Genomic DNA, 23,078 nt, shown 5'->3' with positions numbered 1-23,078 from the left:
AAGACTGAAAGATTTTAACCTGAAACGAAAGTTTCCTAGACAGTTGTCATATATAATAAGGTGGAAATCTTCAGGGCCAAATTGCAACAGAATGGGAAATGATTCCCAGAATCAATTCTGCCGTATATCTGACTCCTGGTTACTGTTCAAACAAAGACTGTAGACCTTTAAGATTGATCCTTCAATTTAATTCGTTAAAACTTAAACAAAAACCATCAACAACTTACAAACCACGCATCAATCGGTTCTTAAACAATAAAGCTCGTATAGCTTGGCGACAATCAACACAATTGTTTTTTGATCTACTTTTTGACTTATGGTCTTATCGTCTCTTAGTTCAGTCTTGGCTTGGTTAGGCTTGTCTTCCCCCCTATCTCTCTGGTTCTCTCGTTCATCCCTTTTCATGATGAATATGCACGTAATATATATAGCCAGAGAGAGCTCAGGTAAAAGAAAGAAATGACATTGGTGTTGACGTATGACGTTGGAAAAGGTGATGACAAGATTGTTGTCGAACGTCTTGATGACGTAGACGAGGCGCTTGTCAGTCCGCATAAATGATGAATGGTAACCGGTTGTTGTAGGGACAAAGCAATTGCTTGTTAACAATAGTACTATAATACTGGGAATTGTTCTCAAATATGATGTGATAGATGCACATTTTTAAAAGTAGTGTACTTGTTCAGTGGCAAGTAGACTTTGTTTAAGTTACTTTATTGGTATGAGTAATGGGATATATAACATGCTCCTTTTTTATTTCGCAGATGAATGTGGGAAATGATGCTGTGGTAAGTTTGTTTTGTTTTTAAAAGTAGTGTACTTCTTTGTTCAGTACAAGTTACTTTATTGGTATGAGTAATGGGATATATTACATACTTACTTTTTTATTTCGCAGAGGAATGCGGGAAATGATGCTGTGGTAAGTATACATTGTTTTTGTTGTTAAAAGAAGTGTACTTCTTAGACATTGTTTAAATTAGTTTATTGGTATGAGTAATCAGATATATAACATGCTCCCTTTTTTATTTCGCAGAGGAATGAGGGAAATGATGCTGTGGTAAGTTTGCATTGCTTTGTTTTCAGAAATAGTGTACTTCTTTGATGAGACTAAAAATTAAGAATATTTTATGTGAAAGTGCTGAGCATGGATCTCCCTGTTATCATGACTGTTAAGATTAACGTTATACTATCGACGATTGGGCGTAAATAAGTCTCATTGATGTTCGTGGGAACTGGAAAAATCCCCATTCATGTTTAGTATCTTCCCCTTAAAGAAAGCAGGCATCATGCTTTAGTTATCTAACGGACTTCTCGCAATTTTTTAGTTGCAATAACACCAAAATCCATTATAAACAGGTTGAAGAAAATTGCAAAGCAATCGCATTTGTTTATGTTAAGATAAGCGAAGCGATCTGTAGACAGCTCAGATGGTAATTCGCCTAAGAAAAGCATCATCCGTTTCTCCAACTGCCAAATGGATAAGCATGCAGAAGGTCATGTGCACACTAAAAAAACTCAGCGAAAAAATCTGCGAGTGAAATGAGCGAACAACTTTGCTTTGAGTGATTGAATGACTAATTTGCGTTTTCGGGATTTACTGATTTGCCAGCTCAACCAAACAAGCACATTTAACGACATAACAAAAATTTCCACATCCTGTTTTTTTTTCCTAAATAGAAATGAACATACAGTTATAGTCAAACGCCAAGAGAGTTGAGTCGTACAGCTCTTTTCGACTTGTTCAAAGCATATTCGGCCGCGTTGACGCCTGCCTGTTACCTCAACCCTAATACTCTTAAAATCTGGTTGAACAAAAAAAGGAATATACTGATGTTTTTGCTGCCAGGCATACTAATTAATGAAAATCGTTCTTCTGGCACTTAAGTTTCTGAAGTTACATAAAAACTTAAACGCACGTGTGTTTGAATTTTTGCACGTTGGCATTGCAAGCATTGTCGAGCTCACTGTGCAAACGAAATGATTTTGCGTGTTGTTCTGACTGATGGATGGGTTAGACCAGGAGCGGGTAACTTCTCCAGTCGGCGGGCCTGATATGGGAAAATGAAATACTTGGCGGGCCGGATTCCTGAATCGATACCTATACAAAGCATAGAGACCAAAAACAAAACAGCTGAAATGAAGGGATGTCAGGTTTTCACCCATTGCTTCAATGCGGCGAGCCACAGTTCTCGACAAACTGACTTCTTCAAACTTCTTACTTTGTTCTGGACAGACGAGATCAGCTACATTGAGCATGCACTTTTGGACAAATTCACCATCGCAGAACGATTTGCTGTGCTTGGCAATGTTTGCATGAGTACCAGTTTTCTGGGCTGTTTTGGCTTTTATGAATACATTCTGCTGCCTTACAAGTCTTCTGTCCAGTTCGTACTGCCATAGCCTGCATGTTTTGTCGCATAATGGCGGTTAATGTTGTACTCTTTAAAAACGGCAACACTTTCATTGCACAGCAAACATACTGCTTTCTTGCCGACTTATGTGAAAAAGTACTTGGGCATCCAATCTTTGTTAAATTCGCGACACTCCTTGTCAACTTTTTCTTGGCAAATCTATGGAAAAATATTTGCTGTAAATTCTGAATCTAATTTTAACCGATAACAATCACTGTAATTTGACGTAGTAAGCAAGTAGTGGGGGATTGCGGCAGACTATGGCCGCGGGCCACATTATCATGTAAGACTGGAAACTGTCTGCGGGCCGTATTTTGACCGCCCCTGGGTTAGACCATGAAGAGCATCGAATTACATTTCTTTGCCATGATTGTGGTCTGCAAACACCAGTGGAAACATCACATAAAAGTCTCACCTGTGAGGTGTCCATCACAACTTCTTTAATTTGTAAGTTGGATACGACAGTGCAGTAAGCTTGTACTTAAGTTTGAACATCTTGTGCTTTGGCAAGAGCAATGTGATCCAAATTCATTGCCGGATTTTGAAGCGAATCACTGCTCTGGATATCAGCAACACAATTGAAGGTCTGTTGTGTATTCATATGTGGCGGACTAGTGGTGTGCAAAAGTCAACGGTTTGTGGTCGGTGTAGAGGGTAAATAAACGGCCCTATAGGAAGTAGCATAAATGGCGAATAGCCAGATGAGCCGCCAGCAACTCTGTACTTCATTTCGTTAATACGCAAATGATGACCAAAAATGCAAGAGGTTTCCAAACCCCGTTCATATGCTGTTCAAGCACCGCTCCTACAGCCCCTATCACATGCATCAACAGTCGGAGCGACTGTGGCATGTGGATGGTTAATGTTACATCGTAAATCTACTGTCTCCCCAAATGGTAAATTTCTGTATAAATAGCGCCTCCACGTGGAGAAATTCTCCCCTCGTGTTCGGCAAGTTTGCTGACAACTGTAGTTAGTTTCGTGGGTCTACGAATCTTGTGTTATTTGTTTTGCAGGAAATTTAAGTTAATTATTCTTAACAAGTTAAGTAACCTGTTTTTATTGCTGTGAACATCAAGTCTCACAGTAATTAGTGACCCAGTTGTTTTCGGTAAGTGTTGTTTTATTTGCATGTGTGTTTATGTCAATAGCCATTGTCTTGAATTGTCAAACCTGGTTTAAAGTGTACTTTGTTTGTTACTTGCAGTTCGACTTGAATGCTCGTTGAAAATTAACTGTTTAAAGTCCTGGTCAAAACGTTTCGGTGAGAATGTTTTATCTTTGAAACCGGCATTTTTCTATCATACTCATGGCCCAATATTTCATTTAGAAAAGCGTCCGCCTAATCCCGTGAAGTACATCTCGCTAATCGAAGCCAACAAGGGCTTTGTTAATACAATAAACTGTTGGAATTTTGTTGGATATTAGTGGGAAGAAGCCTGTAGTTGGGACCTGGCAGGCGCGTTTTTGAATCTACGTAGAAGCACCAGAGTGGACGTCTGTGCCCACCAGGAGCACTGAAGTAGGCGTTACATTCGAAGTTTTCGAAACGTTTGCAAAACAAACGTTTTTGATTTAAAGTGAAGCTATGCCTGGAAGTGAAGGAGGTCAATCCTTTTCATCACCAATATCTAGGCACCAAGTAGTGCTGAAAAAACATGCAGCACCTTCAATGATCCAACTGAAGCATGACAAAGAATTACTGAATGACTGGTATAAGACTGCTGAAAATGCAATCATGTACAAAGATATTTCATTGGTTAATTCTGTTTCAAAACGTATTGAAGAAGTTTCAACTCGCTTGATAAACACATACTCTAAGCTTTTAGAGTGGGTGCCATCAGGTGAAAGGCATGATGACTTTCAACTACAGTTACAGGAAGTCATTCAATGTAAGAAGGAAATGGAAGCAAGAATTGGTCAGTTTCAAACGAATTTCAAAATTCAGGTTGGAGAGAACATTGATGTTAGTTCTTCGTCATTCGTTACATCTCCAGTTGCTGTTCGTACTTTTCCGGCTGTGCAACAGGCCCGAAGTGCGAGGACGAGCTCTTCCAAGTCTACCCATTTTTCAAGAAGCTCTACAAAGACACAGGGAAGTACATCATCCAGTGTAAAGCGGTTGGAAGCAAAGGTTCGTCTTGAAAAGGCTCAAGTGAGATCACGGCATGTTGAGAAAACACAACAAATTGAACATGAAAAACAACAACTTGAACATGAAAAACAAAAACTTGAAGCTCAAAGGCAAACACTAGCAGCACAGTGTGAAATTGAAGAAGCTGAAGCAGAAGTTAAAATTTGGGAGGCAGCTTCTAATGTGTCTCTAGATGATGGGAAAATGAGATCAAATGAAACCGATATTCCAAAACTTTTTCATAATGGTCTTGCTGAAGAAAATGAAGTTCTATTGTTGAAGCCCTGCAAGTCCAAGTACACCTCTCCGCTGGACAAAGCTGACCCAGCAAACCCATCTAAAGCAGAAACTGTACAACCTGAAAGTGCTGTTGTGCGTGGAATAATGGCTGCAGTTGGTGATGCAATGTCTACACCAAAAACAGATTCACTGAAATTTCATGGAGAACCAATGGATTATTGGCCATTTATCAGAAGTTTCGAAGCCACTATTGAAAAGAAGGCACCTTCTGATCGAGTAAAGATGAACTATCTAATGAATTATTGCAAAGGAAAAGCTTACTCATTAATTGAGCATTGTACAGTTATGCCACCTGAATTGGGATATGCTCAAGCTCAAAGCATTCTATATGACAATTTCGGAAAACCATACATAGTGTCAAGAGCCTTTGTTCGCCAACTTACAAGTGGTCCAAATCTCAAACCAGATGATTCTGATGGTTTGCAGCAGTTTGCTACTTCACTGCGCAAATGTCTTTTGATTTTGAAAGGCTTGGGAAATTTTAGTGATCTGAACACCACTGACAGGTTGGTTGAGTTGGTATTGAAGTTACCATACAACTCACAGAATTTGTGGAAACGTCGTGCGGCTACTATTCTCCGAGAAAAGGGTGAAGAAGCAAATTTCCAGCATTTAGTGGAGTTTGTTGAAGAAGAAGCAGAGGTTGCCAACACTGTTTTTGCAAAACTGCTGGTACCTCGCAAAAGAGAAGAAAGGAAGCCCCAGGACAAGCCACCCAAGAAGAGTTCTGTTCACACAGTTGTAACCAAGGCGAATAGAGCGCCCACACAGACCAGGTTTACAAAATCAGTTTCGAAGTGCTTGTTCTGCAGCCAAAGTCACTCCTTCGTTGACTGCCCTAGTTTGAAGAAAAAATCTGTTTCAGAAAGAGCCAACTGGTTTCGTGAGAAGTATTTATGTTTCAATTGCCTAAATCCTGGTCACATTGCAAAGCAGTGCAAAGAAGCTGTTACTTGTTCTGTAGAAGGTTGTGGAAGAAAGCACCATGCATTATTGCATTTGCCCACAAGAAGTGCATCAGCTATAAGAAATCCTGATGCAAGAAATATAAGTTCATCTGTAAGTGATGTGCCTTGTACAGGGAAGGTTTGTTGCAACACATCAAAGAATGGAAGGAGTGCATATATGAGTGTCCTACCTGTAAAGTTTGTTGCCAATGGCAGAGAATTCGAGTCCTATGCCTTTCTTGACATTGGGTCCGATGCTACGTTTTGTCATACAAAGCTAATCGAAAAACTTGGTTTAAAGGGAAAGTTCAAACGCATTCAAATGGATACACTTGGGCGGAGGCCAAAGATGCTAGAAGGAATTGGTGTTGATTTACAAGTGGTATCCATGGATGGTAATGAAGTCATCAACATTGAAGAAGCCATGTCCGTGGATCATATTCCAGTAAGTCCATACTCCTACCCAACTGACGAGGATCTACAAAGCTTGCCTCATCTAAAAGGTCTTGAGATGCCAAAGGTTGACAGTGAGGAAATTATGCTGTTAATTGGTACCGATACACCGTATGCTCATCGCACCCTGGAGATTCGAACTGGAGGGAAAAATGAGCCATTTGCTGCAAGAACTCCACTGGGGTGGTCGTTGATTGGTCCATCACCAGATAAATGGTATGTGCAAGCCAATCGAATCAGAACATTGGAACTGGATCAAAGAATACAAAGGTCATGGTACCAAGATTTTTGTGAAGAACCTGGAGATTTGCAATTCCCCACATCTAAGGAAGACAGAAAGGTTTTAAAGTTTATGAAGGAAGAAGTTAAACATGTGGATGGACATTTTGTCCTACCTTTACCCAAGAGGAATAGCGTAAAATTACCTGGAGACAATTTAGTTTCAGCGCAAAAAAGATTGCTGTATTTGCAAAAGCGCTTGCAAAAGGATGACTTCCTTTGCAAAGGATATGTGGAAAGAATTCAAGAGTACATAGACAAAGGATATGCTGAACAGGTGCCAACTGAAGAACTACAAACAAGTGACCCCACGTGGTACCTTCCTCACCATCCAGTTTATCACCCACATAAACCAGACAAAGTCAGAGTCGTCTTTGATTGCGCTGCAACACAAAAAGGTGTGTCCTTAAACGATAGTCTCATGCAGGGTCCTGACCTTGTTAACAGTCTGGTCAGTGTGCTAACCCGCTTCCGAAAGAATCAAATTGCAATTGTTGGTGATGTGGAAGCTATGTTCCACCAAGTTAGAGTAAAGAAGAGTGATTCAAATTTACTGAGGTTTTTATGGTGGCCTGAAGGTGATCTCACAAAGAAGCCAACAGTTCACCGAATGTTAGTCCACATATTTGGAGCCACCTCATCCCCATGTATGGCTACATTCTGTTTGAAGCACACCACTGAGGAATTTGGACATGAGTTTGACAAACATGTGTCTGAAATAGTGAAGCACAATTTTTATGTAGATGATTGTTTAGCATCTGCACCTACTGAAGAGGAAGCAATTAAGACTGTTTTCCAACTTTGTAAATTGCTACAAAGGGGAGGTTTTCGTCTCACAAAGTGGATTTCAAACAGCCAAGCAGTTTTGGACCGGATCCCTGAAACTGAAATAGCAAAATCAATGAAAGATATCAGCCCGAAAGAAAGTGTCAAGGAAAGAGTGCTGGGCGTGTATTGGAATGTATTTGAGGACAAGTTTGGGTTTCGAACAAGAAGCTATATTGACGAACAAAGACTTACCAGAAGAAGACTATTGTCGGTCATTAATTCCCTATATGATCCTCTTGGTTTTGCAGCACCTGTTGTTTTAGTTGCAAAAAGAATCCAGCAAGAAGTTATTCAGTTGAAGTTGGGCTGGGATGACACAATCCCAGAATTCCTGTCCGAAAAGTGGAAAAAATGGTGTGGTCAGCTGCCTGAACTTAAGCAGCTTTTATTGCCAAGATGTTTGAACCCACCAGATTTTGGAAGAGTGATTGAACGCCAAATCCACCATTTCTGTGATGCATCTGTAAATGGTTATGGATTTGTTACTTACCTTCGACAAGAGGATGAGAATCATTGTGTATATTGTTCTTTTCTGTGTGGAAAATCTAAGGTCACTCCACCAAAAAGTGAAAGCATTCCCAGATTGGAACTTGTTGCAGCTGTTCTTGCTGTTAAAGCTGACAAGTGGTTACATGAACACTTGGACTGACTCAAGTGCTGTTCTTTTTAGCATTTCAAATGAGAGAAAGCGTTTTTCCACATTTGTGGCAAATCGTTTATCAAAAATACATCAGCAAACTACCACATCCCAATGGAGGCATGTAGGAACCAAGCAGAATCCGGCTGATGAAGCATCACGAGGAATTTCAGTGAAGAAGCTGCTTGGATCAAGTTTATGGCTCAAGGGTCCGAGATTTTTACAGAAGCATGAAAGTTCTTGGCCATGTAACCCTGCCCTTAAGGAATGTGTACCAGACGAATTTAAGCCAATTGAAGTAAAAAAGTCAATGGCAACTTGCTGTTCTACAATCAATCCTGTTGACACTTTTAATAAACAGGTTTTCGTCATTGTTTAAGTTGAAGAAGGCAGTAGCCTGGATATTGCGGTACAAACTCTACCTGCATTCGAAGAAAACTGTTCAGAAGGGAAAACTGACTGTTGAAGAGATTTTACAGGCAGAGCTGGAATTGGTGAAGTATGTCCAAAGGTCAGCGTTTCCAATTGCATTTGAAGCTCTGTCGAATTTAGGCACAGATCAAAAGGGTCGTCGCTGGTTGAAGAAGTCTAACCAAACGAAGTGCTTAAACAAGTTAAACCCGCAACTGATAAGCGGTGTCCTTCGACTTGGAGGAAGATTGGACAACGCACCCATTCCTTTTGAATCCAGACATCCCATCATCTTACCAAGTAATCACCATTTGACAAAGCTAATTATTACGCATTACCACGAGCAAGGCGGTCATTCAGGGACTGCACATACATGGACGGCGATCCGCCAGAAGTACTGGATTGTCAAGGGTGGTGCAGCTGTCCGTCGTGCTCTCGTTCACTGTATACCTTGCCGCAAACGCAACGTGCCTCGCAGTCAGCAACTGATGGCAGATCTACCACCAGCACGCTTGAAGCCGAACGAGCCACCATTCTCGTACACCGGAATCGATTTTTTCGGTCCGTTTTTAGTGAAGCGCGGCCGTAGCGAAGTAAAGAGATATGGCTGCATTTTTACCTGCATGACGATGCGTGCCGTGCATATCGAAGTTGCCGAAGATTTGTCAACCGACTCGTTCATAAACGCCTTGAGAAGATTTATTGCCCGAAGAGGAAAGCCAGTTGAAATTTATAGCGACAATGGAACGAATTTTGTGGGAGCAGAGCGTGTTTTACGCGAAGCCCTGGAGGAGCTGAACAAGGAGAAGCTGGAAGCTCATCTTCAACAGAAAGGAATAAAATGGGCGTTTAATCCCCCAGCAGCAAGTCACATGGGCGGCATATGGGAGAGATTAATCCGTTCCATACGAAAAATCCTGAACTCGATGCTACACAAGTCCCCGATTATTAGTGAAGATACCCTACGTACGTTGATGGTGGAAGTTGAAAATATACTCAACTCCAGACCGTTGACGCCCGTCACGTTTAGTCCAAGCAACGACGTTCCTTTGACACCCAATCACATTCTGTTACAGAAGCCAAGCCCTATTATGGCACCTGGGCAATTTGACGAAAAGGACAACTACACCCGCCGTCGCTGGCGCCAAGTGCAGTTCTTAGCTGACGAATTTTGGAGACGATGGACCAATGAGTACTTGCCAACCATCGCTTTGCGGCAAAAGTGGCCAGACAGAAGAAAAAATATCGAAGTCGGCGATATTGTTCTCGTTGTTAACGAATCTATGCCCCGTCGAGGCTGGGACCTTGGTCGAGTTATAAATACCTATCCGGACAAACATGGAGTTGTCAGACAAGTCGACGTCAAAACGAAATCAAACATAATCAAAAGGCCAATTGCAAAGTTGTGCCTTGTTTTCGAGGCTAGCGGTTCCCAAGTGCATTCGACAGGCTCCGACAACTAGTCGTCGACTACTAGTATTGAGCGTGGTGCTCTAAATTGAAGGAAGACATGAAGAAATGAACGCTATGCTGTTGAGCTAACACCCACGCATGTTTATTCATACAGACTTTGCTGCAACTAGCCAATTGAAATTGGCAAATTTTTCGTCTCCGTAACTTGTGTGATTTACGATGTTATTTTGTTTGTGAATTGGAAATGTACTCTTCTGAGCCGTACATTTGTGGGGGAGGATGTTACATCGTAAATCTACTGTCTCCCCAAATGGTAAATTTCTGTATAAATAGCGCCTCCACGTGGAGAAATTCTCCCCTCGTGTTCGGCAAGTTTGCTGACAACTGTAGTTAGTTTCGTGGGTCTACGAATCTTGTGTTATTTGTTTTGCAGGAAATTTAAGTTAATTATTCTTAACAAGTTAAGTAACCTGTTTTTATTGCTGTGAACATCAAGTCTCACAGTAATTAGTGACCCAGTTGTTTTCGGTAAGTGTTGTTTTATTTGCATGTGTGTTTATGTCAATAGCCATTGTCTTGAATTGTCAAACCTGGTTTAAAGTGTACTTTGTTTGTTACTTGCAGTTCGACTTGAATGCTCGTTGAAAATTAACTGTTTAAAGTCCTGGTCAAAACGTTTCGGTGAGAATGTTTTATCTTTGAAACCGGCATTTTTCTATCATACTCATGGCCCAATATTTCATTTAGAAAAGCGTCCGCCTAATCCCGTGAAGTACATCTCGCTAATCGAAGCCAACAAGGGCTTTGTTAATACAATAAACTGTTGGAATTTTGTTGGATATTAGTGGGAAGAAGCCTGTAGTTGGGACCTGGCAGGCGCGTTTTTGAATCTACGTAGAAGCACCAGAGTGGACGTCTGTGCCCACCAGGAGCACTGAAGTAGGCGTTACAGTTAAGTTTGGTTGCATTTGCCACTGCAAGTTTTGCTGCGTCGAAAGCACATTGTAAATCACGAGACCACTGCAGATGAGCATTCCTTATAAATAGGGGACATGATACTTGCGGCAGAAGGAATAAATCTGTAATAAAGTTTATCATTCCAGCAAATATTTACAAACCTTTAACAGTGGTGGGTCGAGGAAACTTTTCTATGATGTCCACTTTACTGGGCAAAGGTTTTGCGCCTTCGGCATCTACCAAATGACCTAGAAACTGGATTTGTTTTTTCCAAAAACACATTTGTTCAAGTTGATTAGAATTCCTGCAGGCGGTGGAAAAGCTCTTCTAGGTGAACAGGTAAACAAAAACAAATGGTAAAGACTGACATACCTGGTCCATAAGCCGTTGAAAAGTCTGGGCTGCATTTTTCAGGCCAAAAGGCATTCTTACGAATTCAAGCAATCAAAACGGAGTTATGATATCATTTTTGTGCATGTCTTTCTCTGCAATAGGGACCTGGTGGTGGCCCCGAACTAGGTAGATCTTCGAAAATATCGTGGCGCCGGACAACCGCGATGTGAAGTCTTGGACATTTAGACCGCAGGGGCGCCATTCACCTGATGGCTTTGGTACCATATGTAGAGGTGCGGCCCAAGGACTAGATGTAGGGATGGGCAATATAGAATACCACACTATTCTAGAACATCGGTATTTTTCTTATTGTTTCTCATAACGTACATGACATATCGAAAAGTTTTTATTAAATGTTGCCCAATTTTCGCTAGAATAGTTTGCGCGCTAACGCCATTTCACAGTCGCCAGAAGGTGTGGTGGGAAAATAGTCAGCCTTCATGTCGAGGGAAAGGGCGATACGAAAACGCTATATTGTGTATAAATCGTGCCCGTGGCCTGCTTGTTGTTTTGTGTTTTCTGACGAAGTAACTCTAATTCCGGTCAGGGCTATTGTGTGTTTGTTCATCAGCGCATCGGTTGGGGGCTTCATAAAAAGATTTTCCACAATAGTTCAGCATGTGTAAATAATTGTCACTCATATGCAAAGCATTTGGCTTTGGGTTCTTTGCCGCAGACATTGGTACCGTTATTTGTTTTATGAAGGATGTTTTTTTGTTTTGTGGATGCCCAAAGCGTTAGTAGAGTACTATATGTATTCCTCCGCTGGGCCTATTTGGTGTACCAGTGTATTGTATTGTATTCATCCGCCAGTTAACAGTGTAGTCTGCCTCGTGGTCGTGGTGGGCGTCTTTGATTTGTGATAAATTGGATTTTGAACAGTTTAAGTTTAAAGTAGAGTTTACTAATGTATGCTTGGCCGAAGGTTTGATGAAAACATTTTCGCCAATAGTTCTGCATGTGAAAATAGTTGTAACCCATATGGAAAAGAATTAAGTTGTCTGTCTCGTGGTAGACGTCTTTGGTTTGTAACAAATGTAATTTTAAAGTTTAAAGTAGAGTTTTGTCGCGTGTCGCTTGTTTAATTTTACATAAAATAGTCGTCTGATTTGTAGTGTAAAAACCGTTGACATTCGGGTTACTCGCGCATAATAGTACAATAATTTGTATCTGTATGAATCCTTTTTATCTTAAATGATTTATGTGTAATTTTTGTTGTCTAGACACTAAAAAACAAACTTTTGCAAAATGAATAAAGATAGCAAACGTTCTGAAATTAAGCGAAACAAACAGAAGAAGCTTATCATAAACTTTCCGATTGTTCTGAAAGTGAAGAAAATGAGTTATGTGCTGGTAGTGATGAGACAAATGCAGGTGCCAACGACCCGTTTTCTAAATGTAGTTGGAAATCCCAGAAGACATTTCATCATGTGGTGAGGTACATGGTAATCCTACGGTTGTTAATGACAGCGAAACATCCCTTTCTGACTGACTTTTCTGTTACATTAGCTGATGATTTGAAAAAGATCAAACAAAATGCAGTTGACCATCTTTTGAAGTTACTTAAAAATGATGTCAACGACCTTCCGTCGTGCTCACGAACACTTCTTGCAACTCCAAAACTTGTATTGGCTTGCAAGATCAGATTATGATTTGAAAAAGTTGAAAAAAGAAAATGTAGCAGTAAAACATTTGGATCTTTTAACATTGACGGCCTACCATAAAAGTTCAATGTCCTGTTTTTGGCCTGTGGTTTGCAGCATTGTTATGATTTAAGAACTTAGTGACATTTTGAAATATGGTTTTGTATTTGATGGTCTGTCATTGCCCTGTAAAATCCACAGTAATGTGTGTGATGCTCCTGCACGTTCCATGGTCAAAGGGACGAAACTGTTTTCAGGCTACTATGGCTGTGATAAATGCTCGCAAAAAGACATTTGGATTGGTCGTATAACATACCAAGAAACATGCAATTATGTGGTGCGAACGGATGAATCTTTTAGGAGCCAAGTAAACAAAGAACATCACAACAAAAACTCTCCATTTCAAAACATACCTATTGACATGGTTAGGCATTTCCCACCAAGAACATTAAAAGAAATTGAATACTGGAAAGCCACAGAGTTGCGGCAGTTTCTGTGATATACAGGAAAAATTGTCCTTCGTAAGGTCTTGCCAAAAAATTTGTATTCACATTTTCTTACTCTCAATGTTGCAATGTCAATTCTGATATAGCCAGCATTAGTATTGTTACATTCATCGGTAGCTCATTCACTGTTGAAGAAGTTTGTTACTGACAATGTACATAGCTTACTTCATTTGTCTGCTGATGCTATCCAGTTTTGTGGCCTTGACGCATGTAGTGGTTTTAGGTTTGAAAGATTTTTGCACAAGTTATGAAACCACAGTATACTCTTATGGTAGTGCAACGGCTCCTCTTTTCTTTGTTTCTTTTTTTCTCCGTCACGCATGATTCCAGGAGATCAAATGCGACTTTTTGCATACGAAGAGATAGGAAACGCGCATATACAAAGGGTTGCAACTGATGTAGAAAAACTATATCTTATTACGTATGGTGTGGTATGACGTAATTCTTACAGAAATATGGCCAACCCCATAGGATGCTTGAAGGCATTTGGATTTTGAGCCTTTTTAGTGTGTTGCATAAACACCCACTTTCATTTCATCTAGTGTCATGCAACCATCCAAGTTATCTTTGCCCTTCATTACTCTTACGATTTCTTGTATTGCCAGATCGTTCAGTCCAGGCTGACATGGAAAATTGTTTCTGTTGAAGCAGAACAGTTCTGATATGTTTGCAAAATATATCTTAATCAACCTGTAGTTTGCAATTGTCCGTTTGGATGGAATAGCAAGGATACCACTGCTCCTTACATGTTCATAGGCTGAAGGTGAGCGTGAAAACAGTTCAATAGCCCATCTAATCACGCATTGCTTTGGCATATTTACAGCATCAACCTACCTTCTTGAGTTTATAATTTCATTTGAGTTGCGAATTTGCTCCTTGATAAATAATTTTTGCCATGGGTTAAGGTCATCCTTATTTTCTCTGAATATTGTTTTTTAAGAAATGTATTAAAAAACAAATGAGCGGTACGTGATTGGGAAAAGTTTGAGAAACACTGCGTTAGAGAAATATGAAGTTCATGAGCGATTTTGATCGACAGATAAACAAGGCTTATCCATCTGACGCCGAGAAGTAGGGATAACTCTGTGAATTTTGCGTAGAAGACGCCATGACTAACATTTTGGAATGCAAAAGCATGCCTCCCGAATTAGGATACAGGGATGCATTGGATATACTCTACAGGAGACATGTTAGAGCACACATGGACAGACTGACCTGCCGGCCGCCACTTAAAGACAACGACTTCAGAGGTTTGCGTTCTTTTCGAGCACAGGCTTCTGAGAGTTATAAGCTGTTCAGTCAGTGGAACTGTCAGTACACACTTCATTTGCCACAAAACATTGAGGCCGTTGTACAACGTTTGCCACAGAACGCGATCAGACGATTTATCAAGATGTCATCCGAACTCCGTTTGCGAAATCGGCCTGTGTCTTTTCAAACCTTGTTGGATCTTGTCGAGCTGTTGGCAGAGGATAGTCTTTCGCCTATGATGAGGTTTGTTTCCGTCGATGAACGTAAGTCAAAAGGTCAAGCAAGCATGAAAGGAAAGCCGCCCGAGCGAGTTGCAGCTACCTACTCGACGGTGTCTCAGCGGAGACTTTTGTGAATCACGACTCCCCCCGACCCACTCAAACCTGCCTCGATTGCGAAGCCTTTCATTTTTTTGTGGAAATGCGAGGTCTTCAAGAAACAGTCGCTCAAAGAACGCCACGCATTGGTACGTCGTAACAAGCTGTGTTACAATTGCTTTCGTCCCGACCATTTCGCGTCCGAGTGCACATTGAATCCGGTGTGTCGGCTAGAGGATTGTGATAAAAGGCACCATACACTACTACATTGGAGATATCCTACTGGTCCATCGGGTCAACGCACAAGTTTACCGGTGGAAGGTCACGGGGCCGGCGTGTCAGGAACGTCTGCTACCACGCTTCGAGCTAGCTCTGTGCGTCTGAAAGTGGTGCCAGTGACTGTCTTTAGAGCCTTGCTTTACCCATGCATTTCTAGATGACGGATCGGATACTTCACTTTGTTCCGAGGTCTTGGCAAAAAGGCTGGGATTGCGTGGTGTGGAGGACAACTTAACGATAACCACCGTAAATGGAACGCAGACATTGCGCAGTAGTAAAGTTTCGTTATCAGTACAGGGTTTAAAGGAGAACGACGATTTTTTATGGAAAACGTCATGGTCGTGCCCAAGTTGCCGAACTTACAGGGTAGCATTCCTACAGTAAATGATGTTAAGCGGTATCAGCACATCCGCGACCTTGAATTCCCTGTGATTGATTGTCCAGACAGGCACACGAGGCGACCCCGTTGCTATACGCACTGGGTTGGTGTTTGTTTGGCCCAGGAAGAATTTTTATGTAGACGACTGTCTTAAGTCAGTGGCAACAGTTGCCCTGGCCACTAAGCTTATCAAGGATGTAAGTGCCATTTTGCGTGAGGGAGGATTTCATCTGACGAAATTTCTCAGCAATTCATCTGTTGTGCTTTGGAAAGAGCGTTGGGTGTTCAGTGGGACATGGCCAACGACTGTTTTGGAATTCGTGTGAATATAAAGGAAAAAACACATACTCGCCGCGGTATGTTGTCAATGATCAGTCAGGTCTGGGGTTTATTCAACCATTTGTCCTTCCCATGAAAAGACTGATGCAAAACCTGTGCAACCAACAACATGGTTGGGACGACCCACTTCCCCAAAGTGTGGCCGAGCATTGGAATGTCTGGTTGCGCCATGTGCCTTTGTAAAAAAACGCGACAATTCCGCGTTGTTTCAAACCTCCTGACACTGTTATCGTATTGACTAAACTTCACTGCTTTGGTGATGCGTGCGAGGCCAGGTATGGCGTCGTTTGTTATCTACGTTTTGAGAACTCAAGCGGGAATATACACTGCTCATTGGTGGTAGGAAAATCACGAGTGACCCCTCTGAAGCCGGTCACGATACCTCGGCTGGAATTAGTGGCCGCAGTAACTGATGTCAAATTGGGGACAATGATTATTCACGAATTGGACTATGACGTAGAAAATGTGTGGTTTTGGTCTGATTCCACCACGGTGTTGCACTACATTCACAATTCTTCACGCCGTTTTCAGACCTTTGTTGCGAATCGACTCGCTGTAATTCACGAGCACTCGATACCGTCGCAGTGGCGACATGTGGGAAGTAAGGATAATCCCGCCGACATTGCTTCGCGTGGGTAGACACATAAACCACCTCACGGACGGGCGAAACGGGACTTCCCCGTTTCATGCGTGGCTACTCAACATTAGTTTTGACGAAGACTTTGCAATATTATAACTCTAATATTTAGTTTGTTTATGCAAAAACGTTGTTACACACTAAGAAAATTTTGATACTTTAGGACGTGTGTAGCATTGCCGAAGCATGTGGTGAACGAAACAAACGTTTCGTTGATGGAATATGTTTTGCTTGCTTTTAAAATACCACTATGCAATGCCTTGATAACTATTTTAGTTCAGAAAGAATGATATTTTCAACAAACATGTGTGAAAAGCTAGTTTAACATATCACGAGAACCGGGCAAATCCCGTTTCGCCCGTCCGTGAGGTGGTTTAAGTGTCTACCCTTCGCGTGAGTTGATGCCCAGCGAATTTCAAAAGGCCAGAACCTGGTTTAGGGGCCCAGAATTCCTGTGTAAAGGTCGGAAATTTTGGCCAGATCAACCGCATGTCCTTCCCGTGCTGGATGCAGATTGGAGATTTTTTCTTGGGTTGTACCGTGCCTTCTTCCTCGTCCGTAAGGTCTTCGAAGACTGGGAGGCGGCGCTTCAAGGGCGCGCCAACTTTCCCTCTAACCGGTTCGCTGTCGGCGACCGTCTCGTTCTCTAGGTCTGTTTCTTCATCACTGGATGTTTCCGTCTGCATCGAGTCCACAAAGTCGCGGATATAATCTGCTAAAGCACATATATCCTCGTCTATTGGGAGTCCATCTTCCAACTCCTGTGCCAGTCCCACTATCACGTCGTCGGTAAGGCTACCGGTGATCTTTTTTTCTGCTCCAGTATTAGGATTACTGGCGTCCTCTGTCCACTGCGCCTCAACGAACCTGCGCTCCATAGGAGCTTTATCCTGCAGGTTGCTGAGGCGAGTGATAGGATCCTCAATGTTTGTTGTAATAAAACAACACGTCGCCTTGTTATCCTGGCGATCTCCGTGTGTCTTCGCCGACCAGGAATTGTGATACATAAATTTAATGGCACTAATCAGTTTGTCGTCACTGAAGAGTGCTGAACCCGCATCATCTATCTTCAATATTTTGTGCTTGAAGCGTAGGGCCATTTGCCCTACGCCAGCACTATCATTTGTCATTACGCTGGCCACCTCCGGGGGAAACAGAAATTTTCCCAGTAGGGTTTTGCCCTTCCCGGCCTCACCGTGTAGCACGATGTGAGGTGCCAGCGTAATTCCATCTTCCTCGGGGTTCCACGCTTCCAATGCCGCCTGTACCAGAATGATTAGAAGCTCCTTGCTGTTCAGCTGGATGCCATTCCATTTGATGTTACGCGCCTCTGCCACTATCTCTTTTTTGAAAGTCCGCAAACTTTGGAGTTGGCGACCTGGTTTTGGTCGTGGACGAGATGAACCCGGGGCGCTTGGCCGAAGGGCCTTATTAAGGAAGGGGCTGTTAGACGTGTTCGCGTACGCACTGCAAGAGCTGTTTACACGCGTGATGTGCGCATGCTGTGCCTACTCGAGGCCGCTTGATAATTGTGTATATACCTGTGTTTCGTTATTGTCCATTGTTGTGTGAAATAACTTCGTTCCCACGTTCGGTATTTTGGGCCGGTATGTTACGGACAATACTCTCCCCAGCACGAAATAATTCTTTCGAGTCTGTATGTGCCTATAATATTCTTTTTGAATAGGTGTGGTCAGAAAATTTTTTTTGAAATCACAACTTAGAAATTGATTTCGAAACTGTCGGAATAAACGTGCATATCAAACTGGACCGACCTTATAGGCTACTACCAGTTGGAGGACTGTAAGGTGGAATTGAGGAAGTGCTCGAATTCTACAGGGTGTATGACTACTAATTGCATTTATAAGTTTTTAACAATTACGAAATTTTTTTGAAGCCTTGTTTCGTAAGGGGAAGTAGAATTTTTTTCTTGGGGCTTCTTTCACGTTACTGATACCTTTGAGGTACAAATGTGCAGTCTGTCAACAGATGTGTTTTATCTGCCGTAAAAGAGTAATCAGAGATCCACTTTCCAACTATTTCTTTTCCTTTTTTCGTAGGGCAAATGACCCAACTTCCGCCTACAGTTCATCGGGTATGAATACATGTTTGCGTTGTGTTTGCTTGCTTTATCGATTTCGCTTTCATTCAATAAAAGCACCGTTAATATGTTGCCAGGGAGAAGTTCCCAATTTTCCATCTTTTTGTTTTTTACTGACGAGACGAGATTCGGATATATAACTATTTTGAGTAAGTCTACTACAGAAGTGATGTACAGCTGTTTGGCGCGCTTTTGTTGATGGTGGCAACAAAACTTAATACTGGACTGCACTCGCCCTAGATAATAATTGTCTTGGCGCAGATGCGTCACGGTTCGATGAACGTGCAAATTTCCGTCCGTCGTGTTCCCGCTCACAGTTGTCACCTACTTTATTCTCAGTCAGTTTGAGATGGTCAACAAAGTAATTTAAAGCCCAATGCAAATAGTAACTGACGACGATGTGTGTAAGTATATCAGGAAGCAATAAAAATGGCGAAAAAAATGACGTACGATACGACGAAAATTCCAACACCTTCAGCTATTGCTTTTGTCAAACAACTGATCAAAGATTGTAAAAAAGATTATAACCCGGAAAATTTATATATTAAATATCCTGCTCTCTCAGCAACCTCTGACACAACGTCAGGCTGCCCATATTCTTATAAAAAATTTTGATACAATTTTGAAAGTAAACTCTCTTCAAGAGAGGCCATCGTTTTCCCCTGCTTCAATTTATGCAGTAGATATACGTGAAAAAGGTAGGCAAAATATTTACAATATCATAAAACAGTGATGACGGATATTTTGGCCAAGCTTACATAAAATAACTGACCTAAAGCTGTACCCAATTAGAAATACAGGCAAAATAGTTGGATTTATCTTTCTTATTTGCCTTTGTTGCAGCACAATTTTTGGTTGTTTGGAAATTACAGAATATTTGGAATATATAGCTGGCTACTTATTGCACAAAGCAGCTGCCAAGTTTAAAGCTGATTTCATCATATCAGCACTCTGCTCTGATCAACCAAGTGGAGAATTTGTCAAGGCCACGGAGAAGATAAAAAAGGCTCTATTTTATCCATCTTTTTCATCTAATCGTCCATGTGTTTATTTTGCATGACAGAGAAAAGAATCTGGAAATAGAAGTGTATTACCAAAATCTTTTTATAAAGTTGCTTTCTCATCATTTTGCTAAATTTTTGCTTCATAAATATTTGCCTCGATCAAACAAACAAGTGCCTAGTTTACGTACCTCCATCAAGCATGTGACACAAAAATAACTTTGTTTTTATTTCTTTATGTTGTATGCTGTCCAATTTACATGCATATCTTCTACTGCCTAGAATCCTTTCAAAACTCAAATCATTGATCACAAAAGTTGTACATTTACAGCAATTCAACTTTTTTTTGAGTGGCTCTTCGCACACTGCAGTCCATGGATTGGACCTACCATATGTGGTGTTTCCACCTTTAACCCGTTTGATTATTTTTCTTTGGAAGATGCCCATAACTTGATATCCAATCTGACTCGCATCAGGATTTGTATTACGGCGCATTGCAGATCTCTGTGTGTTATGGACACAGACTATATTCACATGATGAACTTTAGAATATTAACTTAAGCTAGGTCAGTCAAACATGAAGAATAAAATTTGTTAAAGTTACCATGTACCATACTAATAGCTTGTTCATATTTTGTTATTAAAGGAATTTCACCATACCAAATTTCCGAATAATGCTTCCAGGCAGTCTTGTGTTAATGTCATGTAACAAACGTTTTGTTGATGAAATGATGTTTTGGGGTTGAAAATATTAGACCCTCGTACGTAGGTTTGGCAATAATTCTTTTTTCCTGCCCCGGATAGAATATATCAACCTCGTTCTGAAAATTATTTACTGTTCCTGAAAAAAAGTTGTACTAAATAAACTTACCCTCCAATCTAAAAAGTATTGCATGAAATGCTCCTTGAGCCAAATGAGACGTTCATCATTTGTTCTTCTAATAGGATGTTTTACACCGCAGTAAACAACCTCAAACCAACTGTATCAAAATTAAATTTTTGGCATTTTTAATTTTTTCGATTTTTTTAACATACTGGTGAAGCAAAAGTACAAATTGAGACGTTCCTTGGGATCCCTTCACATCTTGCTGTAGTGACTGGGCAACTGACCAACTCAAAGTATATTTTGCCAATGAAACTTTCATCTTTGGGTATAAACGTAACATATTCATTAGCAGTGCTTTGAGTAATGTAAATTAAACTTTATACTTTGCTATATGATGTAAAATTTACATGTGCCACAGACTAATTCACATAACTCCTTGATGTGTGTCCACAAAATGTCATCTCCGGACTTGCACATGTACTTGGTTCCACCAGGTTTGAAGGATAGTAAGGCATTTCTTGATGTATGTAGGCGTATTTAAATTACAGAATTTCATGGTACAGATTAGGGGTGTTTACCTTTAGTAAATGACTGGTATCACAGACAAGATAAAGAGGATGATCGGATCTACATGGATTGTACGCTGCGAACTCATTTTTCGTGGAAAATTTTCCACCATTTAGCAAGTTGAAACACTTCCTATTCACACTGGCTCCATCAGCAACCGAAGCATTGATATTCTTCACAAACACCAAGTAACTCCCAGAACATTGAAGCTAACTGGTAAGCAGGATTAGTTGTCGTGGGCCACCATGCCAGTGGAATAGAAATTTCCTTTTTGAAACTTCGCAGGAAAAACACTAAAAGTTTTTGATGATTTCAAATATTTTTAACATTCTACATACTGCAAATATGTGTTGCAAGTTTTCTTTCACCAAAGTCTACAAATCCAAGAAGAATCCCATCCCGGATAACTAGGTTCTCTTTTACTGTCAAAATTGTTACAAAAAAAAAATTGAAGCTTTTGATATGAACTACAAAATTTACCTTTTATTTCATTTACAGTCAAGTATGCTTCAACAGGTACAGCTAATTTCTTAATTTCTGATATGGCAAGCTCATTAATACCAGGACATGATGATCCAACATTTCTGTAAACAAACAGTAAAAGTTTTTATTGAATAAAGCTATAAAAATGTCAGTCACCGATATTGGCGCTACGTTTTTGAAGATGGTAGCACCAAAACACCAGTAGTCCTAAGTTGGTGGTATGCTGATGAATACAATTCCAGAGCCCAACGAATTACATCTGGGTGATATCTTCTGGCACTTGACGAGATGCTTGCATTTTTAAACTGGTTTTGGAAAAACATCTTCTGCCATTCATTCATTTCACCTTCTTCTCTTTTGAACATGTTCCGCAGAAGCAAAAATGTTTATTCATGAGTGTGGAAAAGAATATAAGAATCTTACAACTAGATCTGAATTCGAGTGGCCATCAACTGAAACAAGATCTTCTTCATTAGGTTTTGGTGCAAAAGTTTGTCTGTTGTATTTCCTATTGTATTTAGTTTTTACATCATATTTCATGTAATCACAGCACGAAGATTGAGCAGCTAATTTTGCAACTAAAAATACATTTGAAGAATGACATACCTTGCTTTTAAAGATGGATGAATTGTTGAAGTACAAATGGGCCATTCACTCTAGTCAAGAAGATCATGTTATATCTACTTGAATGTGACAGTGAAGATGTTGAAACAAATGATTGCTCTAGTAATGGAAAGCAATCTCCCTCTATTCTACAAAGTTCATTGCTGATTTTATTGATTACTTGGGTTAGCCCCAAAACTCGACAAGCAGAGTCGTTGCCTAAAAAAGTTGATGATTTAGACCAGTTGTTTATTTGTGTGTGCCGTCCAATTTCAAGGTGAGACAGGGATTGATTCTGGTGCAATAGCTAAGGAGTTCTTTAGTCTTGTTTTGCAAAGTATTTGTGAACAATTCTTTCCTGATGGTGCCCCAGTTGACTCAATGCTTCATGTCCAAAATGGACATTTCAAAGCGTGTGGTGAAATAATAGCTGCAAGGTGGGCCAGCTCCACATTGCTTACACCCAAATGTGTTCACAATTCTTGCTAACATGGATTCAGTTGATATAACCAAACTAAATCTTGACCAACAGATACAGAGAGTTTGTGCTGACCCACTTGTTCATACTGACATAATAACAGAAAATGGATACACAGGCAAAATCAATATTGATAGTTCTAGTGAAATTAGTCGCACAATTATGGTAAGCATCACTAATAAGCGGCTTTGCTACCTCAAAGAGTTTGCTTCAGGGCTGAGTCTGTTTGGCTTGTTCAATGTTGTCAAAAAATAATGCCTTACTTTTTGCACCATTATTGACTGTTGATGCCAATTATGTGTCTATATTGAGGATAACTGTATTCGGGCCCCCACAGAAGAGGTTTTGACTTACTGCTGTACTAACAGTGAAAATAAAGTGAATGCAGAAAGTATTGGAGAGACAATGACTGCAGCAGCTGATTGTACTAACAGGCCAAAAACATAGGCCAATATTTGGTGACAGTTTGTCCATATCTGTGGAATTAATTATGACTGCATGAGCA

The 23,078-nt window shown here is 40.7% G+C and overlaps 1 protein-coding gene and 1 pseudogene across 1 annotated transcript; one reads left to right on the top strand and one right to left on the bottom strand.

Moving 5' to 3' along the window:
• Positions 1-459: 459 nt before the first annotated feature.
• LOC145888296 (uncharacterized) lies at positions 460-9,863 on the top strand. The gene is made up of 9 exons (XM_082979038.1): positions 460-543; positions 765-788; positions 1,034-1,057; positions 1,357-1,430; positions 3,993-4,124; positions 4,409-4,545; positions 4,649-7,976; positions 8,023-8,287; positions 8,370-9,863. Exons 1-9 carry the CDS (start codon positions 460-462, stop codon positions 9,861-9,863), a joined length of 5,562 nt encoding a protein of 1,853 aa, XP_082835164.1.
• Positions 9,864-16,888: 7,025 nt separating this feature from the next.
• LOC145888280 (uncharacterized) lies at positions 16,889-21,860 on the bottom strand (annotated as a pseudogene).
• Between the last annotated feature and the right edge of the window lie 1,218 nt (positions 21,861-23,078).

This window comes from Ascidia mentula, chromosome 1, assembly GCF_947561715.1.
Source record: "Ascidia mentula chromosome 1, kaAscMent1.1, whole genome shotgun sequence".
Classification (NCBI taxonomy): domain Eukaryota; kingdom Metazoa; phylum Chordata; class Ascidiacea; order Phlebobranchia; family Ascidiidae; genus Ascidia; species Ascidia mentula.
This window is presented reverse-complemented; position numbering and strand designations above follow the sequence as displayed.

Coding starts and splice junctions, on each gene's coding strand:
- LOC145888296 (XM_082979038.1), top strand. CDS start 460: ATGACATTGGTGTTGACGTATGACGTTGGAAAAGGTGATGACAAGATT. Junction 1,431..3,992: donor ATCTGTAGACAGCTCAGATG/GTAATTCGCCTA, acceptor TTTGATTTAAAG/TGAAGCTATGCCTGGAAGTG. Junction 8,288..8,369: donor ACGAATTTAAGCCAATTGAA/GTAAAAAAGTCA, acceptor TCATTGTTTAAG/TTGAAGAAGGCAGTAGCCTG.